Below are 23754 nucleotides of genomic sequence, written 5' to 3'. Positions count from 1 at the left end.
TTTTTCTTCTTTATGTTCCAAATCATTGATTTGAACCCTGGTTTCCTTCCCTTCACCATCAGTTTTGTGTGGATTTTCCTTCATTTCATTTAGCATAGCCTTCTCTTCTTCTCTTATGCACTTGCTATACTTAAATATATCTGTCAAGCCTGTGAGCATCTTTATCACAAGTGTTTTGAACTCTGCATCTGTTAGGTTGGCTATCTCCTTGTCGCTTAGTTCTCCCACTGGAACCTTGATCCATACCCCCTTTTGGTCCATACTTCTCTGTCTCCTCATCTTGACAGATTCCTGTGTTTGTTTGCCTCTTTGTCTTAGGTACAGCTGTTGCTCCTGTTACGTTGCGAGGGGCGAAGCCTTAGGTATTCATCAGTAGAGGATGACCCGTTTCACCACGTTGTGGTGCTGTATGTGGGGGAGGGGTTCAATAGGGAACAATGCCTCCTGCTCAGCACTTATCCCTTTTCCAGGCACTTCTCCCACTTCTGTATGGGCCTGGTGCCTCTAGCTATTGCATTGGTTCCCAGAGTGGGTGATTCTGCAGACGTTCTAGGACCATGGGGCCCTTTAAACAAGTGGACTCTGCTGAGAGACTGGCAGTTTCTTCTTCTGCCCCAACCCCACTGGTTGGCACAGTCAAAAGCAATAAGGCTTTATTTTCCCCAGCGCTGGGACCGTGAGCTGTGCGGTCTGGTCTTGTGCTGGGAGCACTGCCCAGGTCTACCTCCAACTTTTTAAAACATGTAACTGTACTTTCCACTGGCCCACCACTGCCACCGCTGCTGCCGCCACCACACCATGTCCTTTCTGCCCCCCCAACCTGTCTGGATGACTGTTTCTTTTTTATATCTTTATTTCTTGGACTTCCATGCAGCTTGGTTTTCTGGGACTTCTTGTTGTCTCTGGTTTTGAGGTAGTTGTAGTCCTTCTTAGTTGTGGAGGGCGAAGCAGCGTGTTTGTCTAGACCTCAGTTTTGGCCGGAATTCCCAGACGTTTTTTAAGCACAGAAAACTTTTTCTCTATATCAAACCTTCAGAAGTACAATGTCAGTCAGCAAAAATGGAAGGTGGAGACTAGAGCCCTGCCCACCACCATCCCCCATCTTCCGGGCCTCACTAAGGCCTTATAGAATAATGTGAATTTCCTTTTTCATTCTAAGAGGTGTTCCTCTAGGAAATAACAGCACTCAACTAACACTGAACTTCTAGCCAATGAGTCTGCCTGCCTCCCCTGCTCCTTGCACAGGCCTCTTTGCCCATTTTCCATACTGAAGCCCTTGCACTGGTTGAAAAGACCAGAACCTCCCTGTAGGAAAGAAGCAGTGATATTTCCAGCTGCAAACTGAGCACTTTATACCCTCCTTATAGAGGAAATTATAGTATACATTTAAAAATTTTTTCCGTTAACTTAATAGTCTCATCTCATTAGAGATTTTTTTTTTCACATTTTAAGAAATACTGTCCAGCCACCAAATTACCATTTAATTTCCTCTTCCATGGAGATTTCATATTATGAGATACATTGCACCATTCCAGAATATCACCTCTGGTCACCTATACAAACACTTCTTATTGAGTTACACAGTCCACCAGAAATTTCTTATTGCCCACTGCTGTCTTTGAGGTTTAACTTAAACTTGAGTCCAAATTATCACAAAGAACAGTTTACTGTTTAAGTAATCCCTATTTAGTTCTGAGTTTCCTGTAATCAGTCAGTGTATTATTATAAATCAAATATTCTTGTAAAGTAGAATAGTAATGAATTATTTACTTTATCAATATAAACTCAACGGCTTTATGCAAAAACAAAAATTACTTCTTAATAACTTTAAGAACTGTGAGACACTAATTTAGATTTTAATTTTCTTAATGTTATAAGTTCATTGTTCAATCAGGGAAATGCATTTTTTTCCTTTCTGTGAAGAACTCCAGTTGCAAAACCAGCAAACTGATTCTTTTCTCTTAGATTTATCCAACAACTTTATACTTTTAAATAGCAATAGTTACATAATAAGTATTAACTGCAAGCAGGACTCGATGTATTTTGAAAGTTCCTAGTTGTTAAACTTGACCATTTCTGGTAACCCAGAAATCTCTTTCAGCCTTAGAAATAGGTTATCTAACCTGCCATTTTGCCAGAACTAGAACTAACCCACATTTTTACTATTAAAAAAAATCATGAGCATTTTCTCATTTCATTATATATCCTTTTCCAACATGATGGCTAATATCTCTGTGATATCCCATCATAACAGTTTACCATATTTTATTTAACCAGTCCCTTATTTTTGAACATTTAAGTTGTTTCCTTTTTTACCATTATAATAAATAACAATATTATTGTAAACATTCTTATGGTACCTTATTGCTTTGAATTATTTCTCAAAATATTTCTAGAAGTATATTTCCTAGGTGAAAGAATGCACATTTTTATAGCTCTTAATTTATGTTTCCAAGGTTCTTAAAGAGAACTGTAACACCTTTTTTATTAAGCTAACTCTATGCTACATTTTAGGTATTATAAATTAATAGTCTTCACAACGATCCTAGAAAGTATCTATGAGCCTTATATAAACAATAAGGAAGCAGAAACAGAAAGGTTTTGTCTTTGAATTTACACTTTTAAGGAGTTAGTAAATGATTTGAAACCCAGGTGTTAACTCTAAAGTCTGTATATCTCATAAACTTGCTAGTATCCCAACTAGCAGTGTATAATAAAGCCTCAATTTTAAAAATTGAAACTTGGAAGGGGGCTTGGAAATTTTGTCCAACATCATGACTTTTCAATGAGAAAAATGGGGTTGTAGGTGATAAAATTGAGAGGATAGTAGAGATAGAGACCAAGTTTAAAGGGTCATATAACTTTTTAAGTAGCAGAACCTCTACTAAACTAGAACTCCCAACATTAGACCTTTTTCCCATCACTCTTTTTCTCTCTTCCCAAAAATCTAGCTTCAATGTGTCTTGCTTATTTTTAATAACCTCTGCTAGCTCATCCTAGGTAACATTTCTTAAATGAAAATAAGCTTTGATTGTAGCCCTATCAAAGCTTCCTGTAAGAAATCTAAGTAAAGGAACTATAACTGAGCCTTTGCTGGGCTTTTTTTTTTCCCCCAGGAAAAGGAAGGTTTTCAATTTTGTTAAGTGAGTTAGGTGCCCAGATTGGCCTCTGAAACACTTCTGGCAGCCTTCAGTGACATTGCTACCCTTGGAACAAAGCAGCAGTGAAGCACTGGGAGTTCTGAAAGTGACCTCGTTACAGCAGGACCTGATTAGAATCACTGGTCAGGACGTAGAACCAGAAAAGGCTTAACTTAGTGAGTGTCAGAGACTAGTAACAGATCAGCCAATAAAAACAAACAAATTTCAGAAACCAGGTCAAGCAGTAGAAAATATTGATGTTCCAGAGATGTCAGAGACCCAACAAAATCCCTCAGAAAGGCAGCAAGTGTTTGGTCAATGGGAATAGATTTGATAGGACAGCAGCAAACAGGAGTCCACACACACATTCTCTCACGCAGGGGATATGACCTCTTAAGGTCTCCTAGTTCCCCTTCTGGGTATCTTTGTGATTCTTCTAGGGCAGGAAAGATCAGTTTTCAAGTAGTCATGAGGTGGGCATGTGGGGACAGAAGATCAGCAGCAGGTTCTGGGAACGAATCCCAAATGGCCCTGAATCAGGCCAGTGTCCCCACAGCTTTTCTGTCTTCTACAAACTGGTGTATATTCATTCCATATGCTCCAGGACAGGCTCTTTGCTGTTCACGTAGAAGCAATTCAAATCAGTAAAGAAGAACAGGGTGAAAGGTGTGGACATGTATCAGAGTTCTGTCAAATGAGCTTTTTAAAAATGTTTCTAGGGAAGGTGAGATGAAGTATGTGAGACAGGGAACTGATTTCTGCTGTGTAAATCAGAGTAGCACCCACCTCATAATTATTTGGAAAGTTCTTTTCCTAAGAAATACTCTTGACTTTTATTTCCTTCTGACCTTTCATAAGAAGAAAGAGGTTATTCTTGTTGCTTGCTAGCTTTTCTGGAGATTTTTACAATTAAACAAGGTTGAGGCTTCGCTTACATTGCTTTTTTCTTTGTGGTAAGTATCAAGAGTGCAGAGGTCACTGTTCCAACTCCCTGTGTTTGAACTGTGTGATTCATGACAAGTTCCATTCAATTGTAGCTTGTGTGAAATGAAAGGAATAGGTTTTAGGTGAGGCCAATTTTTAGTAAGTGGCTAATTCTTAAAGACACTTTAAGTAGGTCAGAGAAATTTCACTATTTGTTTTACATAGTCATAGATAAATATATTAACCTGATTTTCTTCTATATTTAGCAGTTTCCTATAGATATTATGGAAATAAGTAGCCTTCTAGTTCATATATATTCCCTCATAGTAAATTTTAATGAATAACTATTGTATTTCATTTTGATATAGTCTAAACCAAGAAGAACTATTCTCACTGGTAATAGGAATTTAAATTTTATTTAGCATAATATAGATACTTTTCTAGAATCACAGGACATTTCATGGAATGTTTTTTTCATCCGCTTATTCAAATATTTATTCATTACATACTAAGTGATGGGTTTGATACAGATAAGAACAATGAATAAGACACGTGGCATTTACCCTCATGGGGTGCCCAGTCTATTACATTTATAAATATGTTAAATAATCCCCTAATAATAATATTAACCACCATTTATTGTAGGCCAGGTAATATGTTAAGCTTTTTGAATGCAATATCTCACCTGAACTTTCCAATAGCCATAGGAAAGATGTTATTATATACCCTCATTTACAAATGATGAAAATAAGAGATATGGTCAAGATGGTGGAGTAGGTAAATGGTATATTTCCCTCTTCCCATAACACATCAAAATTACAACTTAACTACAGAACAACCATCACTGAGAACCACCTGAAGTCTAGCTGAACAGAAGTCCTTTAAGGAAATACAGAAGCCACATCAAGAGTGGTAGGAGAAGCAGAGATATGAAACCAGCTGGTCTCATACTCACATGTGGCAGATAAAAATCAGGAGGGATGTCATAGCTACAGAGATTCCCCCCTGAGGAGCAAGGAGTCTGAGCCCCACACCTGTCTCGCCAAGCCTAGGGCTTGAATGCCAGGAAGAGAAGTCCCCATAACTCATAGCTGTGAAAACAAGTGAAGATTGTGGCTGAGTGAGAAGGAGAGCTGTTGGTGTCCCAGGAATTCCTCTTAAAGAGCCCGCAGATGGACTGGCTGATGGACTCAATCACTCGTGAGCTTTAGCTCTGCAGAAGTAGCTTGAAAGTCCCCAGGGACATACTGGGGAGGACCTGATTGTCAGGCTTCAGGGCAATAGCTGAAGGGGCAGCCTTTCCTAGGCAGAGGTACTTGCAGAAGCCATTGTTCCTTTGCTGACTTTTTCCCCTGCAGGCACAGGCTGATGCCATATCTGAGTCTCCATCAACCTAACTAACAGTTTGCGCTGCCCAGGTGATTTCCTGAGGCCTAGCTCCACCCAACTTGCATGCCCACCCAAGATGTTTCCAGTGACTTTTCCATACAAACAGACTGCCTTGGTTCATGCTGTGGGCTTTCCTAATATTTCTCAAAGGTTCACAAACACCAAAGAAGGAACTGGCTTTTTGCTAAGCAGCCCCAAGGCCAGCACTAGCTAGCAACAGCCAGCCTCAGTTTGCAGCTTAACCTATCCCAGGCACCTCCAAGTACCACTAAAGTCGAAACCATCTGAAGATCACTCTGTAGCTCATACAAACTGCCACAGACAAGGCATAAACAGTGGCTGATTTTGGCCTGCACCACCCAAGAGGTACCAGAACCAGAGCACCCAGGGGCCAGCTTCTAAACCACCCCAAAGCACCACCCAACCACCTCAACAGACAGCACACCCAAATAGCAGATTCTGCAGGCATTAGAGCCCCACTAAAGCAAATTCTGTACTGTAGGGTCAGCACCTGCACAACACTCCTCCACTATAGTCACAGCCATTCCTCACAACCAGTCAGCCTGAGGATCAGTTCCTTCCATTGACATGCATCAAGGCTCACTTGCAATAAGAAGACACTTATACCCCACACAAGGGACAAACTAGAGACCAAGCTCAGATGACTAGGGAGACAGTGTCACAAGGCCACTCTTCCCAAGCCCAGCAGATGTAACAGCTTTATCTAATACATAGAAACAAACACAGGGAGGCTGCCAAAATGAGGAGACATAGAAGCATGTCCCAAATGAAAGAAAAGATCAAAACTCCAAAATAAGAACAAAAGAAAATGGAGACAAGCAATGTACCAGATGCAGAGTTCAAATCACTGGTTATAAGGATGCTCAGTGAACATGGAGAAAAAGTAAATGAATTTAGAACTTAAACAAAGAGATAGGGAAGAAAATGGAGATAGAAAACATAAAATAGAATCAATCAAAAGTGAAGAATACAATAACTGAAATAAAGAATATATTAGAAAGAATCAGTGATAGATTAAATGAGGCAGGGGCTCGAATCAGCTATTTGGAAGATAAGGTAGCAGAAAACACCCAATCAGAATAGCAAAAAAGAAAAAGAAATGTGAAAAAAATGAGGATAGTGTAAGGATTTTCTGGGACAACATCAAGCTTAGCAACATATGTGGCATGGGGTACCAGAAGTAGAAAAGAGAAAGCAGGAACTTCCAGCAAGATGGAGGCCTACACAGACATGCTGTGTCTCCCTCCACAACTAAGAAGGAATATAACTACCTCAAAACTAGAGACAACCAGAAGTTCCAGCAAATCAAGCTGCATGAAAGTCCAACGAACAGATATAAAGAAGAAACACTCATCCAGACAGACAGGAGGGGCACAACCAGGACAGAGGATGCAGTGTGGTGGTGGCAGCAGCGCAGCAGCAAACCGTTGGAATGCAAGTCACATATTTTAAAGGTCAGGAGGGACACCTGGGGAGCACTCCCAGCACCAGACCAGACCGTACAGCACATGGTCCCAGCACCAGGGAAGATAAGGCCCCATTGCTTCTGACTGTGCAAACCAGTGGGAGTTGGGGTAGAGAAAGAAACTACTGGTCTCTCAGCAGAGTCTGCTTATTTAAAGGGCCCCCACCATCCTAGAACATCCATAGACTCACCCACTCTGGGAACGACGGCCAGGGCAACAGCTGGAGAGGCACCAGTCCCATACAGGAGACAAGAGAGGTGCCTGGAAAAGGGGCGCGTGCTGAGCAAGCGGCATTGTTCCCCCTCGACCCCTCCCCTACACAAAGCGCCACAACATGGTGAAATGGGTCACCCTCTACTGATGAATACCTAAGGCTGCCCCTTACAACATAACATGTGCGACAGCTCTACCTAAGACACAGAGGCAAACAAACACAGAAGCATGTCAAGATGAGGAGACAGAGAGATATAGCCCAAAAGAAGGAACAGATCAAGGTTCCAGTGGACGAACTAACCAACAAGTAGATACCTAACCTAACAGATGAGATAGCCAACCCAACAGATGCAGAGTTCAAAACACTTGTGATAAATATGCTCACAGGCTTGACAGATATGCTTGAGTATGGCAAATGCATAAGGGAAGAAGAGAAGGCTATGCCAAATGAAATGAAGGAAAATCCACACAAAACTGATGGTGAAGGGAAGGAAACCAGGGTTCAAATCAATGATTTGGAATATAAGGAAGAAAAAAGTAGTCAACCAGTACAGAATGAGGAAACAAGAATTGAAAAAAATAAGGAGGGACTTAGGAACTTCTGGGACAACTTTAAACCTGCCAACATCTGAACCACGGGACTGCCAGAATGAGAAGAGGAAGAGCAAGAAATTGAAAACTTATATGAGAAAATAATGAAGGGAAACTCCCCAAATTTGACAAAGGAAATAGACATACAAGTCCATGAAGTACAGAGAGTCTCAAACAAGCTAGACCGAAAAAAGACCACACCAAGATACATCATCATTAAAACTTCAAAGGTTAAAGATAAAGAGAGAATCTTAAAAGCAGCAAGAGAAAAATGGAGAATTACCTGCAAAGGGGTGCTTATAAGACTTTCAGCTGATTTCTCAAAAGAAACTTTGCAGGCAAGAAGGGACTGGCAAAAAGTATTCAAGGTGATGAAAAGCAAGTACTTACAACCAAGATTACTCTTATCTAGCAAAGCTATCATTTAGAAATGAAGGGCAGGTGAAGTGCTTCCAAGACAAGGTAAAGCTAAAGGAGCTCATCATCACCAAGCTATTATTATATAAAATGTCAAAGGGACTTACTTAAGAAAAAGAAGATCAAAATTATGAACATTAAAATGACAACAAACTCACAACTATCAACAACTGAATCTAAAACATAAAAACAAAATCCAACTAAGCAAACCAGAATAGGAACAGAATCATAGATATGAGGACCATTTGGAGGGTTATCAGCTGGGAGTGGGAAGGGGGAGAAATGGGGAAATGGTACAAGGATTAAGAAGCATAATTGTTGGTACAAAGTAGACAGGGGGAAGTTAAGAATAATATAGGAAAGGGTGAAGCCAAAGAACTTATATGCATGGCTCATGGACATGAACTAAGGGGGGTGGGATTGCTGGAGGCAAGGGGGATACTGAAGAGAGGGTAGCAAAGGGGTAAAAAATTGGGACTACTGTAACAACATAATCAATAAAATATACAAAAAAGTATGAATAATAGGGGAGGGTGGAAGATGGAGGTTAAGTAGGTGAAAGCTGAGTCCACTTTCTCTGGCAGCCCACTCAGACACTTGGCTGATCTTCCAAAAAATAAACTGAGCATTCAACAGAATCTTAGCTGATACGAAGTTTAAAAGCTAATGAGTCCAGAAGATGCTTCACAATGGGTAGTAAGGATATTTTATAGGTGGAGGGGAAACTACTATGTGCGTGGCACCTGCAGCTGTGGAGAGCCTGGTCAGAGATTGCAGCTTTGCGGCTCCCTCCTCTCCCAGGGCAGGGGACTCCCAGACCTGGGCCAGGAGCAACTAGGATACATCAAGTTGGGGAGATCTAGGCTATACACACACACAGCAAGAGCACACCCATAGCTGCAGTGGCAAATGCCAACTGAGGGAGTGCCAGAGGGAGGGATTCTATCTGCACCTGGGTTGAGCAGAAGAGGCTGGCCATGGTCAGCCGTGACTTTGAGAGACTCTTGACTTTTTGGAGAGGTGGTGTGTATTGAAAGCTGGACAATTACTCAGTGCTACAGTTGGAGTGCCCAGAGAGACTTTCTAAAAGGAGAGCTAAGGTATGCTGGGCAGGGACCTACACACAGCTGCCCTGCCAGCAAGGGAAAAGGATAAGAGGATGTGGTTTGCTCCCACTAGTGCAGGTGGGCAGAGAGATCAGAAAGGTGCAAAGCGAGGGAATTTCTTGGCCCCGGCCTAGGACATCTGACAGGGCTCAGACTGTGCAGCATGCAGAGTGCAGGACTCTTGTCTGCTGCAAGGGCAGTGGACTGGGAACTGGAAGAGCAGAAGGAGGGCACTTGAGACTATTAAAAGCCAGACAGATCCCCCATCCCTGGCAGAGATCCAATCTCCAGAAAGGGAAGGTCACACCCAGCCGCCACCTCCAGCAAGATCAAAGACACCTCCAATGGGGAAGAACTGCAAAACAGGCAGGTCAGGCTCAAGAACATTCTGCAGGGTGCATTTCCACAAGAGAAAGACAGCAAGAGGAACACCTAAAGGGCCCATTTTAAACTTCTCTCAGGGAGACAAAATACACTGTTTCCTAGGGCCCTATTTCACTGAGGCCAGCAAAGCAGGGAGATCAAAAAGCAGTGTAACAAGGGGGATTCAGGGCCCCGCCCAGCCTCAGCTTACACACTGAGCTGCCATCAACACAAAGCAGTAAAGAGCTGACCCTCTTACACAGATTGGCCCCTCCCTTTGACGCAGACAAGTAATTCACTAGAAAGTATACATTATTGGAAATTAGCTGGGGCAGACCAAGACAGGTGGTACAAGGCAAGGGGAACACATCCATAATTTTCCTAGAAGACTGAACAGTGCCTCCCAGGGAAAACCGAGGGGTCCCACCACCCTGATTACAACAGAAGCTCCCTCTAGAGGCAGTGAAGGTGATACAGGCGGTGCTTCCAGAAGTTGGATGACCCACCCAGGGATCTTGAGCTGATAAAAAACCGGAGGCCTATCCAAAAAGAGAAGTCAGAAGGCAAACACCAAACTGCTGAGATGAATTTTACCTTGCTTTTCTTCAGAATTCGTGTTTCTTCCTTCCCTTCACGTAGCCTTTTAATAATAATTCTTTTGATTCAATGGTATACCAGCTAATTCGCTGTTCTTTGTCTTTTATTTTTATTCTTAAATTTTATATTATTTTTTATTTTATTGTTATTTCAAATCTCACATTGTACCCTTCACTTGTCTTACTCCATTTTGCCTTCTTCATGCCCTTTCTTATTTTCATTGTATGTTTTCCCCCGCTCTACACCTTGTTCCTATTCCTTACTCTTACTATTTCTCCTCCCTCTATTCTCTCAAAAGTATTCTTCCATCCTTTAGTCAGTTCATATTCTTTTTTTACCCTCTTATAATATTCTTATTTCCTTTTCACCTTTATAAATCATGGCTTGTTTGGTGTGGATATTATGGTTATTGCTGTTATTCTTCAACAGTATTCTTACTTGTTCACTTTTCTTTTTCCAAATCTTATAGGTTACTCTCTGCTTGTCTTACTTCATTTTGCCTTCCCCCTACCCCTGCTTATTTGAGTTAGCATTTTATTTTTATTTTTCCTTTTCTTAGCCTGGATTCTATTCCTTACTCTTACTAGTTTTTCTCCCCCTATCCTCTCAGAACCATTTTTTCTGTAGATACTTCATATGTGTTTTCTATTTTGTCTAATATTCTTCTTCCCTTTCCACCTTTATTAATCTTTGTTCAGCTGTCATTGTTATCGACCCTGTTGTGGTTTTTCTGCAATTTTATTCCAGTTGGTTCACTACTTTTTAAATTTTAATTCAAACCTCATAGTATACTCTTCCCTTTTCTTATTCCCCTTTGCTATCACTCTTCCGTGTTTTACCTATATTTGAAATTTTATTTCTCCCTTTCTTTGCCTTGTTTCTATTCCCTACTCTTATTATATCACCTTTCTCTTCTCACTCAAAATAATTTTCCTCTCCTTTAGTCATTTCATATTCCCTTTTTTCTATCTTATAGTTACTTTAATCTCTCTCTACATTTATTAATCTTTGCTCAATTACTGTTGATAGTGTTGATGTGGTAGCAGGTATTTTTTGCTGGTGTGGATTTGATTTGTTTGTATTACTTTGTTAACCAGCACCTGTACAACAGCATAAAGGCATGGTGGGAGTTGTGACCCCACTGCCCCCGTCAGCCAGCTGGAGGTGAGAACCTACCAGTGAATGAGCCACCAATAATCAAAGCCCAAGTACAAGAGAGCCCACATAAACTGAAAAAAGGGCATCCCTAGAGCATACAGAACAGGAGCTCAAAGACACTGCACCACCAAGTCCCACAGAACTCCTACCAAAGAAGTCCACCGCACCAAGACAGGTAGGTAAAGCACAGCTACCTGAAATTCAGAAACAGAGAGTCACGTAAAATGGGGAGACAAAGGAAGAACCCCACATTGAAAGGAAAGGAAGAGTCCCCAGAAAAAGAGCTACATGAAATTGAGGCAAGCAATCTATTAGACATAGACTTCAAAATAATGATTATAAGGATGCTCATGGAACTCAGTGAAGATTACAAAAAATTTAAGGAACTACAGCAACATGAAAAAGGATATAGAAACTGAAAAAAAAATAGGAAGAAATGAAGACTACAATACCTGAAATGAAAAATACACTAGAAGGAATTAAAAGCAGGCTAGATGAAGCAGAGGACCAAAGCAGTGAGCTGGAAGACAAGGTAGAAAGAAATACCCAGCCAGAGCAACAAAATGGAAAAACACTAAAAATGAATGAGGATAGTTTTAAGGGACCTTGAGGACAACATGAAACATAACAGCATTCACATCATAGGAATATCTGAAGGAGAAGAGAAGTAGCAAGGGATACAAAACTTGTTTGAAAAAATGATGGCAGAAAACATCCCTAACTTGGTGAGGGGGAAAAAGTCACACAAGATCAGGAAGCAGAGAAGGGGTTCCAATCAAGAAGACAAGATGAACCCAAAGAGACCTACTCCAAGACATCTAATTAAAATGGCAAACTTTGAAGAAAGATACCATCTTAAAGGAGCAAGGGAGACACAGCAAGTCACATACAAAGGAGCTCCAATAAGGTTCTCAGCTGATTTCTCAACAGAAACCCACAAGCCAGGAGGGATTGGCATGAAATATTTCATGTAATGAAAAGCAAGGACCTACAACCAAGACTACATTATACAGGAAGGCTCTCATTTAAAATGTAAGGGGAAATAAAGAGCTTCCCAGACAAAAGAAGACTGAAAGAGTACATCTCCACCAAGCCTCCCTACAAGAGAAGCTAAAGGGACTGCTATAAAAAGGAAAACAGAGACAGAAGAGGGGGGCGGTGGCGGCAGGTAATAAGTACCTATCAGTAATAACCTTAAACATAAATGGATTAAATGCTCCAATCAAAAAATCATAGAGTAACTGAATGGATAAGAAAACATGACTTACATACATGCTACCTACAGGAGACACACCTCAGAAAAAAAAAATTTGCACAGATTGAAAGTGAAGGGATGGAAAAAATATTCCAAGAAAACAGACACGAAAAGAAAGGTGGGGTAGCAATGCTTATATCAGACAAAATAGACTTCAAAGAAAAAGCCATAAGGGACAACCTCACTACATAATACTTAAAGGAACAATTCAATAGCAGGATATAACCCTTGTAAATATATATGCACCCAACATAAATATATATAAAGATCTTGGAGGACTGTAAGAAAGATTGACAACAACACGTTCATCATTGAGGATTTTAGCACCCCATTGTCAACAATGGATATATCTTCCAAACGAAAAATCATCAAGGATATTGTGGTACAGAATGACATTCTATATCAATGGACTTAATTGATATATACAGAATCTTTCACCACAAAGAAGCAAAATATACATTCTTTTTCAAATGCACATGGAACATTTTCAAAAATAGAACACATGGTAGGACACAAAACAAGCCTAAACAAATTCAAGAAAATTGAAATCATATCAAGTATGTGCTCAGATCAAAATGGATTGAAACTAGAAACCAACCTCAAGGAAAAAACTTAACATTCAAATACATGGAGACTGAATAACATGTTATTAAATAATGAGTTGTCAGCAGTGAGATCAAGGAAGAAATCAAAAAGAATCTGGAAACAAATGAAAATGAACACACAAATCCAAAACCTATGGAACATAGCAAAGACAGGGAAGTTCATAGCAATACAGGCCTACCTAAAGAAGGTAGAAAAATCTCAAACATCTTAACCCTATATCTAAAAGAACTAGAGGAATAACAACGAACAATACCCAGAGAAAGCAGAAGGAAGGAAATAATCAAGATCAGGGCAGAATTAAATGACATAGGGACTAAAAGAACAATTCAAAGGATCAATAAATATAGGAGCTGATTCTTTAAAAAGATAAACAGAATTGACAAATATTTAACCAGACTCATCAAGGGAAAAAAAAAAGAGAGGGCCCAAATAAATAAAATCAGAAATGAAAGAGGAAAAGTTATAGCCAATACCACAGAGATACAAAGGATTGTAAAAAATTTTTCTGAACAACTATATGCCAAGAAATTGGACAGCCTGGACAAAATGAACAAACTTCTAGAAACAATGATCTTCCAAAACTGAATCAAGAAGAAGCAGAAGGCCTGAATAGACCAATAACAACTAGTGAAATTGAAGCAGTAATTAAAAAAACTCCTGACACACAAAAGCCCTGGGTCAGAAGGCATGAGAGGTGAATGTTACCAAACATTTAGGGAAGAGCTAACTACTATCCTTTTCAAACTCTTCCAAAAAATTCAAGAAAAAGGAAGCTCCCCACTTTATACAAGGCCAGTATCATCCTGATTACAAAACTAGGTAAAGACACAACAAAAGAAAAACTACAGGAAAATATCTCCAATGAACATAGATGCTAAAATCCTCAGCCAAATACTGGCAATGCAGATTCAGAAATACATTAAAAAAATCATACACCATAATCAAGTGGGATTCGTCCCAGGGATGCAAGGATGGTACAATATTTGCAAATCAATAAACGTAATACATCACATAAACAAAATGAAGAACAGAAATCAGGTGATCATATCAATAGGTGCTGAAAAAGCATTTGATAAAATACAGCACCCATTTATGATAAAAGCACTTAGCAAAGTGGGACGAGAGGGAGCATACCTCAACATAATAAAAGCCATATACTAGAAACTATAGCCAACGTTATACTCAACAGACAAAAACAAAAGGCTTTCCTTTTAAGATCAGAAACAAGACAAGGGTGTCTGCTTTCACCACTTGTATTCAACATAATACTGGAAGTTCTAGCCACAGCGATCAGGCAAGAAAAAGAAATAAAAGGCATCCAAACTGGAAAGGAGGAAGTAAAACTCATTATTCGCAGATGACATAATAGTGTACATAGAAAACACTATTGTCTCCGCCAAAAAATACTTAACCTAATAAGTGAATTTGGCAAGATAAAGGCATACAAGGTCAACATTCAGAAATCAATAGCATTTCTGTAGACCAACAATGAAATATCCGAAAGAGAAACTAGGGGGAAAATCCCATTTACTATAGCAACAAGAAAAAGTACCCAGGAATAAATTTAACTGAGTAAGTAAAAGACTTGTACTTGGAAAACTATGTAACACTGAAGAAAGAACTTAAGGAAGATACAAATAAATGGAAGCATATACTGTGTTAACGGATTATAAGAATTAACATCATTAAACTGTCCATACTGCCCAAAACAATCTGTAGAGTCAGTGCAATTTCTATTAAGGTACCAATGGCATATTTCACAGATCTAGAACAAATATTTCAAAAAATTATATAGAACCAAAAAAGACACTGATAAACCTCAGCAATCTTGAGAAAGAAGAACGCAATAGGAGGAATACCCGATCAAACTATACTACAAGGCCACAGTAATCAAAATAGTCTGATACTGACATAGGAACAGACACATAGATCGATGGAACAGAATAGAGAACCCAGAAATAAACCAAGTCTCTATGGTAAATTAGTATTTGACATAGTGAGCATGAGCATACAATGGAGTAAAGATGGCCTTTTCAGTAAATGTTGTTGGGAGAACTGGACTGGTACATGCAAAAAAAATATAACTAGAACAGAAAAACTCTAAATGGATAAAGGACCTAAATACCATTGTAACACTATAAAAGTCATAGAGGAAAACTGGAAATTTTTAGATATCTCATGTAACAATACTTTTGACAGTATATGTCCTAGGGCAAGAGAAATAAAGGAAAAAATGAACAAATGGGACTGCATCAAATTTAAAAAACTTCTGCACAGCTAAAGAAACCATCATCAAAATGAAAAGGGAACTGACCATATGGGAGAACATATTTGCTTATGATACATCAGACAAGGGTTTTATCTCCAAAATATATAAAGAACTCATATGACTCAACACCAGGAAGACAAACACTCCAATTAAAAAATTGGCAAAGGATCTGAATAGACACTTATCAAAGGAGAATATATGAATGGCCCTTACACATACAAAAAGATGCTCAACATTACTGGTCATCAGAGAGATGCAAATTAAAACCCCAGTGAGACACCACCTCACACCAGTCAGAATGACCATCATTGATCAGTCAACAAACAAGTGCTAGCAAGGATGTGGAGAAAAGGTAACCAGACTTCCAGCCAAGATGGAGGCATAGACCTGCACGCTTTGTCTCCCTCCACAACTAAGAAGGACTAAAACTACCGCAAAACCAAAAATAACCAGAAGTTCCAGAAAATAAAGCTACATGGAAGTCCAATGTATGAAGTCATAAACAAGTGGTGTTCGTCCGGACAGTTAAGAAGGGCGAAACCGTGGCTGAAAAATCGAACTATGCTGGAGGCGGCAGCTGCAGCAGCTAACAGCAGGACCCCGTAAGCAGACCCCCATATTTGGGGGGAGGAGAGAAGCACCTGGGAGCTGGCCCTGGTTGCAGACCAGACCCGTTGGCTCGCGATTCCAACACCAGGGAAGGCAGACCCCATTGTACCGGAGGGCATGGGGATGGAGGAGGCTCCAGGTTCCTCAGCAGAGAGTAACAGCAGGAATCCATCTTCGACTCCTGCGCCCTCACAAAGCGCCACAGTGTGGTGAGAAAGGTCACCAGGTTGTGACGAGCACACGGGGCTCCGCCCAGTATAGCATAGGAGGAGTGACAGCGCCCTGCCCAAGAAGGAAAGATAAACAAAACGGTCAGAATGGCAGAATTAATGATTGAAATACCAATCACACAGCTAATGAAAAAACAAATAAAGGCCTTGACCGATGAAGAAATAGCAAATCCTTCTGAGGCTCAGTTCAGAGCTATAGTCATGAGGCAGCTTACAGACCTAACAGCGGGGCTGAATCAAGACAAGGAAGGAATGAAGGCTAGTCCTGCTGAAATGAACAAAAATACATACAAGACAAGTGGCGAGGAAGGAAAAGCCAGGGATCAAATCAACAAATCGGAACATAGGGAGGGAACAAACAGTCAACCAGTGCAGAAAGAGGAAACAAAAAATGAGGAATATGGGGAGAGGCTCAGAAACCTCTGGGACAGCTATAAGCGAATGAACATTCAAATTATAGGATTGCCAGGGGGTGGAGAAGAAGAACTAGAAATTGAAAAATTATGTGAAAAAGTAATGAAGCAGAACTTCCCTAACTTGGGGAAGGAAATGAACTTACAGGTCCAGGAAGCACAGAGTGTTCCAGATAGACTGGACCCAGGGACGACCACACCAAGATACATTAACATCAAAATGTCAAAAATTAAAGATAAAGAGAGAATGTTAAAAGCAGCAAGAGAGAAGAGAAGAATTATGTACAAAGGGGTTCCAATTAGACTGTCAGTGGATTTCTCAAAGGCAACTTTACAGGCAAGAAAGGACTGGCAAAAAATATTCAAAGTAATGAAAATCAAAAACCTTCAACCACGATTACTCTCTCCAGTGAAGCTGTCATTCAGGATAGAAGGGCAGAGAATATGTTTCCAGGACAAAGTAAAACTGAAGGAGTTTGTTAGATCCAAACCACTGTTATATGAGATGTTAAAGGGACTTGTTGAGAAGAAGGAGGATCAAAACTATGAACATTAAAATGAAAACTGTATCACAACAACCAACAGCAGAAACTAGGGAATTGAAACAAAGGCAAACTAAGTAGGCGACGAAAGGGGAAAAAGAATTATAGGTACGGGAACATACTGGGGGGAGGTCAGCGGTAAGGGCGAAAAGGGAGGGAGATAATGCAGGAAATAAGCATAGTAGGAGGGAGTGGAGTAGAGAGGAAGATGTTGAGAAGAACTATATGCATAACCAATGGGCATGGACTAAGGGGGGAGACAAGTGGAGGGAGGGGGTTCACAGGATGGAGGGGAGCGGGGGGAAAGAAATTGGGACAACTCTAACAGGATAATCAATAAAATAAAATAAAATAAAGAAAAGGTAACCGTAGTACACTATTGGTGGGAATGCAGACTGGTGCAGCCACTGTGGAAAACAATATGGAATTTACTCAAAAAACTAAAAATGGAACTGCCTTTTGACCCAGCGATTCTACTGCTGGAAATATACTCTAAGAATACAAATCACCAATTCAAAAAAACCTATGCACCCGTATGTTAATAGCCGCACTATTTATAGTAGCCAAATGCTGGAAACAGCCTAAGCGCCCATCAGTAAATGAGTTGAGAAAAAAAACTGTGGTACATTTACACAATGGAATACTACACAGCAGAAAGAAAGAACTCCTGCCTTTTTTGACAGTTTAGATGGAACTGGAGAGTATTCTGCTAAGTGAAATAAGCCAGTCAGTGGAAGACAGATATCATATAATCTCACCTATAAGAGAAATGTAATGTACAAAATAACGAATAAAATAGAACCACAGGCATGGAAACATGGAACAGACAGTGACCAAAGGGGAGGTGGGCGGGGGCTAATGGTGGAAAGAAGGGGAAGAGACTAGGTTATGTGTTTGAATGACCCACAGACATGCACAACAGTGTGGGAATTGACTGTGGATGTGGTGTTGTGGGATGGGCAGAGGAGGGCAAAGGGGGAAAAATTTGAACAACTATAATAGAATAATACTAATAATGATTTAATAGAAAAAAAAACTTTCTTGAAAAAAGTATGAATAATAGCAGTAATTAATATCTGTCAACAATTACTTTAAATGTAAATGGATTAAATGCTTCGATTAAAAGACATAAGGTGGCTGAATAGATTTTTTTTTTTAAAAAGACCATTAACATACTCTGTTTATAGGAGACGCACTTCAGATCGAATGACACAAACAGACTGAAAGTAGAGGGATGGGAAGATATTTCATAAAAATGGAAACAAACAAAAGAAGCTGGGGTGGCAATACTTATACCAGACAAAATGGACTTTAAAATAACAACAAACAAAGGAGGACCCAGCCATCCCACTTCTAGTATTTTTCTGAAGAAATCCAAAATACTAATTTGAAAAGACATGCACACCCACATATTCATTGCAGCATTATTTACAACAGCCAAGAATGTAAACAGGCTAAGTATCCATCACTAAATGAATTAATAAAGAATAAATGTTGCATATATATAATGGAATATGACTCAACCACAAAAAAGAATGAAATCTTGGCATCAGCAACAGTGCGGATAGACTAATAGAGTATTGTGCTGAGGGAAATAAGTCACGCAGAGAAAGACAAATGTGATATGATTTCACTTATATATGGAATTGAAAAAAAATGAACAAGAAGAAAACAATCGAACTCACATATACAGAGAACTTTTTTCCTCACCTGAGAATATGTTTTATTGATTTTAGAGAGGAAAGGGGGGAAAGAGAAAAATACTAATGGGAGAGAAAAACATTGATCAGTTGTCTCCCATACATGCCCCGTCCAGGGATCAAACCCAAAACCTAGGTACATGTCCTGACCGGGAATCGAACCTGTGACCTTTTTGTGTATAGGATGATAACTGATCCATGGAAAGGGGATGAGGGTTGGATGAAAAGGTGACGATATTAAGAGTACAAATTGTAGTTACAAAATAGTCCAGGGGATGTAAAGTAGAGCATAGGAAATATAGTCAATAATATTGTAATAACTGCATATGGTACCAGAGAGGTACTAGATTTATCAGGGTGATCACTTCATAAGTTATATGAATATCTATAATTACTACATTGTGTACCTGAAGGTAACATAATATTGTATGTCAACTGTAACTGAAAAATAAAAAGTTATTTAAAAAAAACAAATGATGAAACTAAGGTAAGAAACTTGGCAGAATGTCCGTCACTCTAATAAGGGACAGAGCCAGGATACAAACCCAGACATATCTAATTTTAGATCCCTCTAGTTTGTCTTCTACTTTCCTTGATTTTTTTACATTAATTTGGTGCTTCATGTTAAAATAAATATTTAATAGCAAAATATTATTGATTGGCAGAAGAGCACTAATAGTAAATGTTATTAATTAATCCAAGGAATCTCACTATTTCTGTTCATACATTTTTCAGGAAGAGACTCTGCACAAGTCAGCCAGCAGCAGCAGTGTGTCTCCCTCCTTCCTTGAAGATCCCTTCCTGGAGGCTGTGTCCACAAGGAAGAGTGAGTATTTGTGTCACAAAGAACTAGCATCAGATATCTTAAAAAACACACTTATCCTAGAATAGGGAAACTGAAAGTGCTTGTAATTATTTGGGGTATAAAGAACTAAGCTTGAAATTGCAGTAGTCAGGACCAGAAATATTCAGTCATATTCCTAGAGTGACATCATAAGGGAATGCTAAACTGATAACAGGCCTCAGGTTCTTAACTTAGATCAGTCACCTTTGAGTTTACAGATAATAGGTAGGTAATAAGTCAATTATCTGTAAGGTTTTTTTTTTTTAGATTAATTACCTCTTTGTCTTAATTTAAGCCTAGAGCCCAATAATCACACTTGTTATCACCCACCACACACACATATATACATATTCATACCCACATAACATGTGTAGATAGTAAAAACACTTTATAACTTAAGAATACTAATTTATGTGACTTCTAAATGCTTTCATTACTCTTTTATTCATAAGATTATTGTAAAGAATTAAAAATTTTTATATTAAGGGAGAAGATTCTGGGAAGATGATAGAGTAGGTAGTACCATGAATTGGTGTCTCCAGCTAGACAACAAATGAATTGGCAGAATTAGTCTGGTCTAACTATTTTGGACCTCCAGAGTCTGTTGAAGGCTTGCAACTTCCAGGGGAAGACTTGGGTACTAAATTGTGGTTCATTTCAGTCACCTTTTAACATAGAAGCAGCTACTTATCTCCTACCCCCAGCCATATGGCAGGCAGTTGTGTACGTTTCCTGGAAAAGCTTGCACACAGCTTGTAGGAGACAGGGGCCAAAAGGACCCTGTCCTCCAAATACTGTGCTGTGATTGCTTCTTCTGACTCCAAAGGTAGGCAGCCATTGTTCAATTTTTTCAAGCTTCCCCCTACTGCAGCTCAAGGGACTTGCAGAGCATTTAAAAGGCTGGCATCCCCTTTTTTTCCTTTTTTGGTTTTCCCCTTTGGGGAGCCAGACATGATAGACTAGGACTTTCAAAAGCAACTGCACATCAGGAAAAATTAGAGAGTGACTATGCATGCCCAGGTAATGGCTCATAAAGGTCCTGAGAAGATGTTAACATTCCATCTCAGTTTGTTCCTCAGCACTGAGACATCCTACAACATTCAAAAATGAATATAGAAACAAAAACAACCAAAAAACAAAAACACCCTGGGGAAGAGGGAGAATCTCATTTTCAGAGTTACCACATTTTTAGATTAAGATATCCAGTGTTTAGCAAAAATTACAAGGTGTATACAGAAACAAAGAAGTATGGTTCATTCAGAGGGAAAGAATTAACAGAAACTAAGAAAAAAGACGTGATGACAGTTATACTAGACAAAGACTTTAAAACACCTTACAGATGCTCAAAGCAATAAAGATGTGGAGAAATTTAAGAAAATGATGTGTGAATAAAATGGAAATATCAATAGAGATAGAAATCCCAAAAAGTAATTCTGGAGCTGAAAAGTGCAATAACTGAAAAGAAAGATTGACTAGCAGGATTAAAAAGATAGATGAGCGAGTAAGAAGAAAGAATCAGCAAACATGAAGAGAGTCTGGAAAACCAAAAGACAAAAGATTAAAGAAAACCAAACAGAGACTAAGGGACCTGTAGGACACCATAAAGCAGACCAACATATGCATTGTATGAGTCCATAGAGAGAAAAGGGGACAAAAGAATATATGTGGAAATAATGGCTGAAACTTCCCAAATTTGATGAAAAGCATAAATATAAATATCCAAGAAACTCAACTAAGAATATAACTTGGAGAGACCCAGACTAAACACATTATAATCAATCTTTCAAAAGACAGTGTCAAAGAGATAACCTTGAAAGCAGAAAAGAGAGGTAAGTCATCACATATGAAGATCCTCAGTAAGATTTTCAGCAGATTTTTCATCAGAAACTTTGGAGGACAAAGAAAGTTGGCCAATATATTCTAAATGCTAAAAAAAAAAAAAAAAAAAAATCAATAAATCCTATATCCAGTAAAACTATCCATCAAATATCAGGGAAAAATCAAAACATTTGCAGGTAAGCAAAAGCTCAGCAAGTTTGCGACCTCTAGACCTTTACTACAAGAAGTGCTCGGTGGAGTCCAGTAGGATGAAATGAAATGACACTAACAGTAGCTTGAAGCTATATCAAGGAATAAAGATCTCAATAAATGTAAAAACTTAAAAAACATTCAGCTATAAAAGCTAATATTCTTGTAGCAGTGTTTGTAATTGCACTTTTTGCTTTCTACATGACTTAAGAGATAAATACATTGAAAGAAAAATCAATTTTTAATGTAAAAGCTAGTATTACTGTAACTGTTTTATAACTCCAAATCTAATTTTCTGCATATTTTGAGAGGATGATGCATCTTTTAAAATTATTTGTTATTGAGCAGACAGTTTATAAAGATGTAAATTTGTGACACTAAGAGAAAGTGATGGAGATTAGAGCTGCATAGGAGCAAAGATTTTGTGTGTTATTGTTAAATTGGTTAAATTCAAATCATAGTGTTAAAACTTCAGGCTGTCTAATATAATCCCCATGATAACCACAAAGAAAATAGCTATAAACTATACACAAAAGGAAATAGGAAAGGCATATAAACATTTCACTATAAATTCATCTAAATGCAAAAGAAGGCAGGAATGTAGGAGATGAGGAACAAAAAGCTATAAGACACATAGAAAAAAAAATAGCACAGCGGCAGCAGTAAGTCCAAAGATTTGCATAATGGATAGAACACATGATCCAACTACATGCTGTCTGTAAGAGACTTCCTTGAGATACAAAGACACAAACAGAATGAAAGTGAAAGTAGAGAAATAGTAATCAAAAGAGAACTGGGATGCTTATACTACAAATCACACAAAATAGACTTTAAATCAAAAAAGATTATAAAAGACAAGGACATTTTATGTTAAAATATTTAATATAGCAAAGATATAATAATTTGAACATCTAATGACAGACCATCAAAATATATAAAGAGAAAAAAGTTGACAGAACTGAAAGGAGAAATACACAGTTCTAGTTCTGTAATGGTTAGACTTCAGTACCCCACTCACAATACTGAATAGAACAACCAAACAGAAGATAAGTAAAAAAATTACAGGACTTAACAAAATAAAGCAATGAGACATAACAGACATACAGAACGTTGTATCCAACTGGAAAGTATTATGGCAAGTGAAATAAGCCAGGTGGCAAAAGACAAATACCATATGATATCACCTATAAGAAGAACCTCATGAACAAAACAAACAAATGAGCGAAATAGAACCAGAGGCATGGAAACAAGGAACAGACTGATAGTGACCAGAGAGGAGGAGGGAAGGGGTTAGGAGGAAGAAAGAGGAAGGGTCTATCAAGGAACATGTATAAATGACCCATGGACATGGACAAGAGGGTGGGGATTGACTGGGAGTTGGGGGTGGGCAGGGCTAGGGAGAGCAACAAGGGAAATATTAGGACAAAAATAAAAGAGCAGCAATAAGAAAGGCAAAAAAATTTCATTATTAAGTCATATGTTCCAAGTTTTACTTTTAAAACTTTGTTGAAGTAAATGCAGTTTATTTTTGTTCACTCCATATTCATTAAGCACCTACTGTTTGCTCAGGAGATTATGTGTATATACACACACATATATATATATATATATATATATATATATATATATGTGTGTGTGTGTGTGTGTGTGTGTGTGTATTCTTTTGCTACATTAATGTAAATTTATAAGATATATTAAAGAGATATTATTCTGAGTAAAGTTGTACAGTTAGAACAAAATGCCTGTTTAAAAAAAAAATTAACAATCGAAGAACTCTATTATAAAGAAAATATTCCCAGGGGGGAAATAAAATACACATTCTTCTCAAGTACACATGGAACATTTTCCATAGAACATATGTTAGGCCACAAAT

General features: G+C 38.7%; 1 protein-coding gene across 2 annotated transcripts in view; it reads left to right on the top strand.

Annotated features, from left to right (window-relative positions):
- SPIRE1 (spire type actin nucleation factor 1) overlaps positions 1-23754 on the top strand; it is a 326738-nt gene that overhangs the window by 286231 nt on the left and 16753 nt on the right. For both annotated transcript variants that reach the window (XM_090285845.1, XM_090285844.1), the window contains exon 10: positions 19745-19835. In XM_090285845.1, the coding sequence (XP_090141971.1) occupies positions 19745-19835 (91 nt within the window). The remainder of the gene's footprint in view (positions 1-19744; positions 19836-23754) is intronic.

The sequence above is a fragment of the Furipterus horrens genome, unplaced genomic scaffold (assembly GCF_987537825.1).
Source record: "Furipterus horrens unplaced genomic scaffold, mFurHor1.1.pri manual_scaffold_8, whole genome shotgun sequence".
Classification (NCBI taxonomy): Eukaryota; Metazoa; Chordata; class Mammalia; order Chiroptera; family Furipteridae; genus Furipterus; species Furipterus horrens.
Note: the sequence above shows the minus strand (reverse complement) of the source record. Positions and strands in the feature narration are given on the sequence as shown.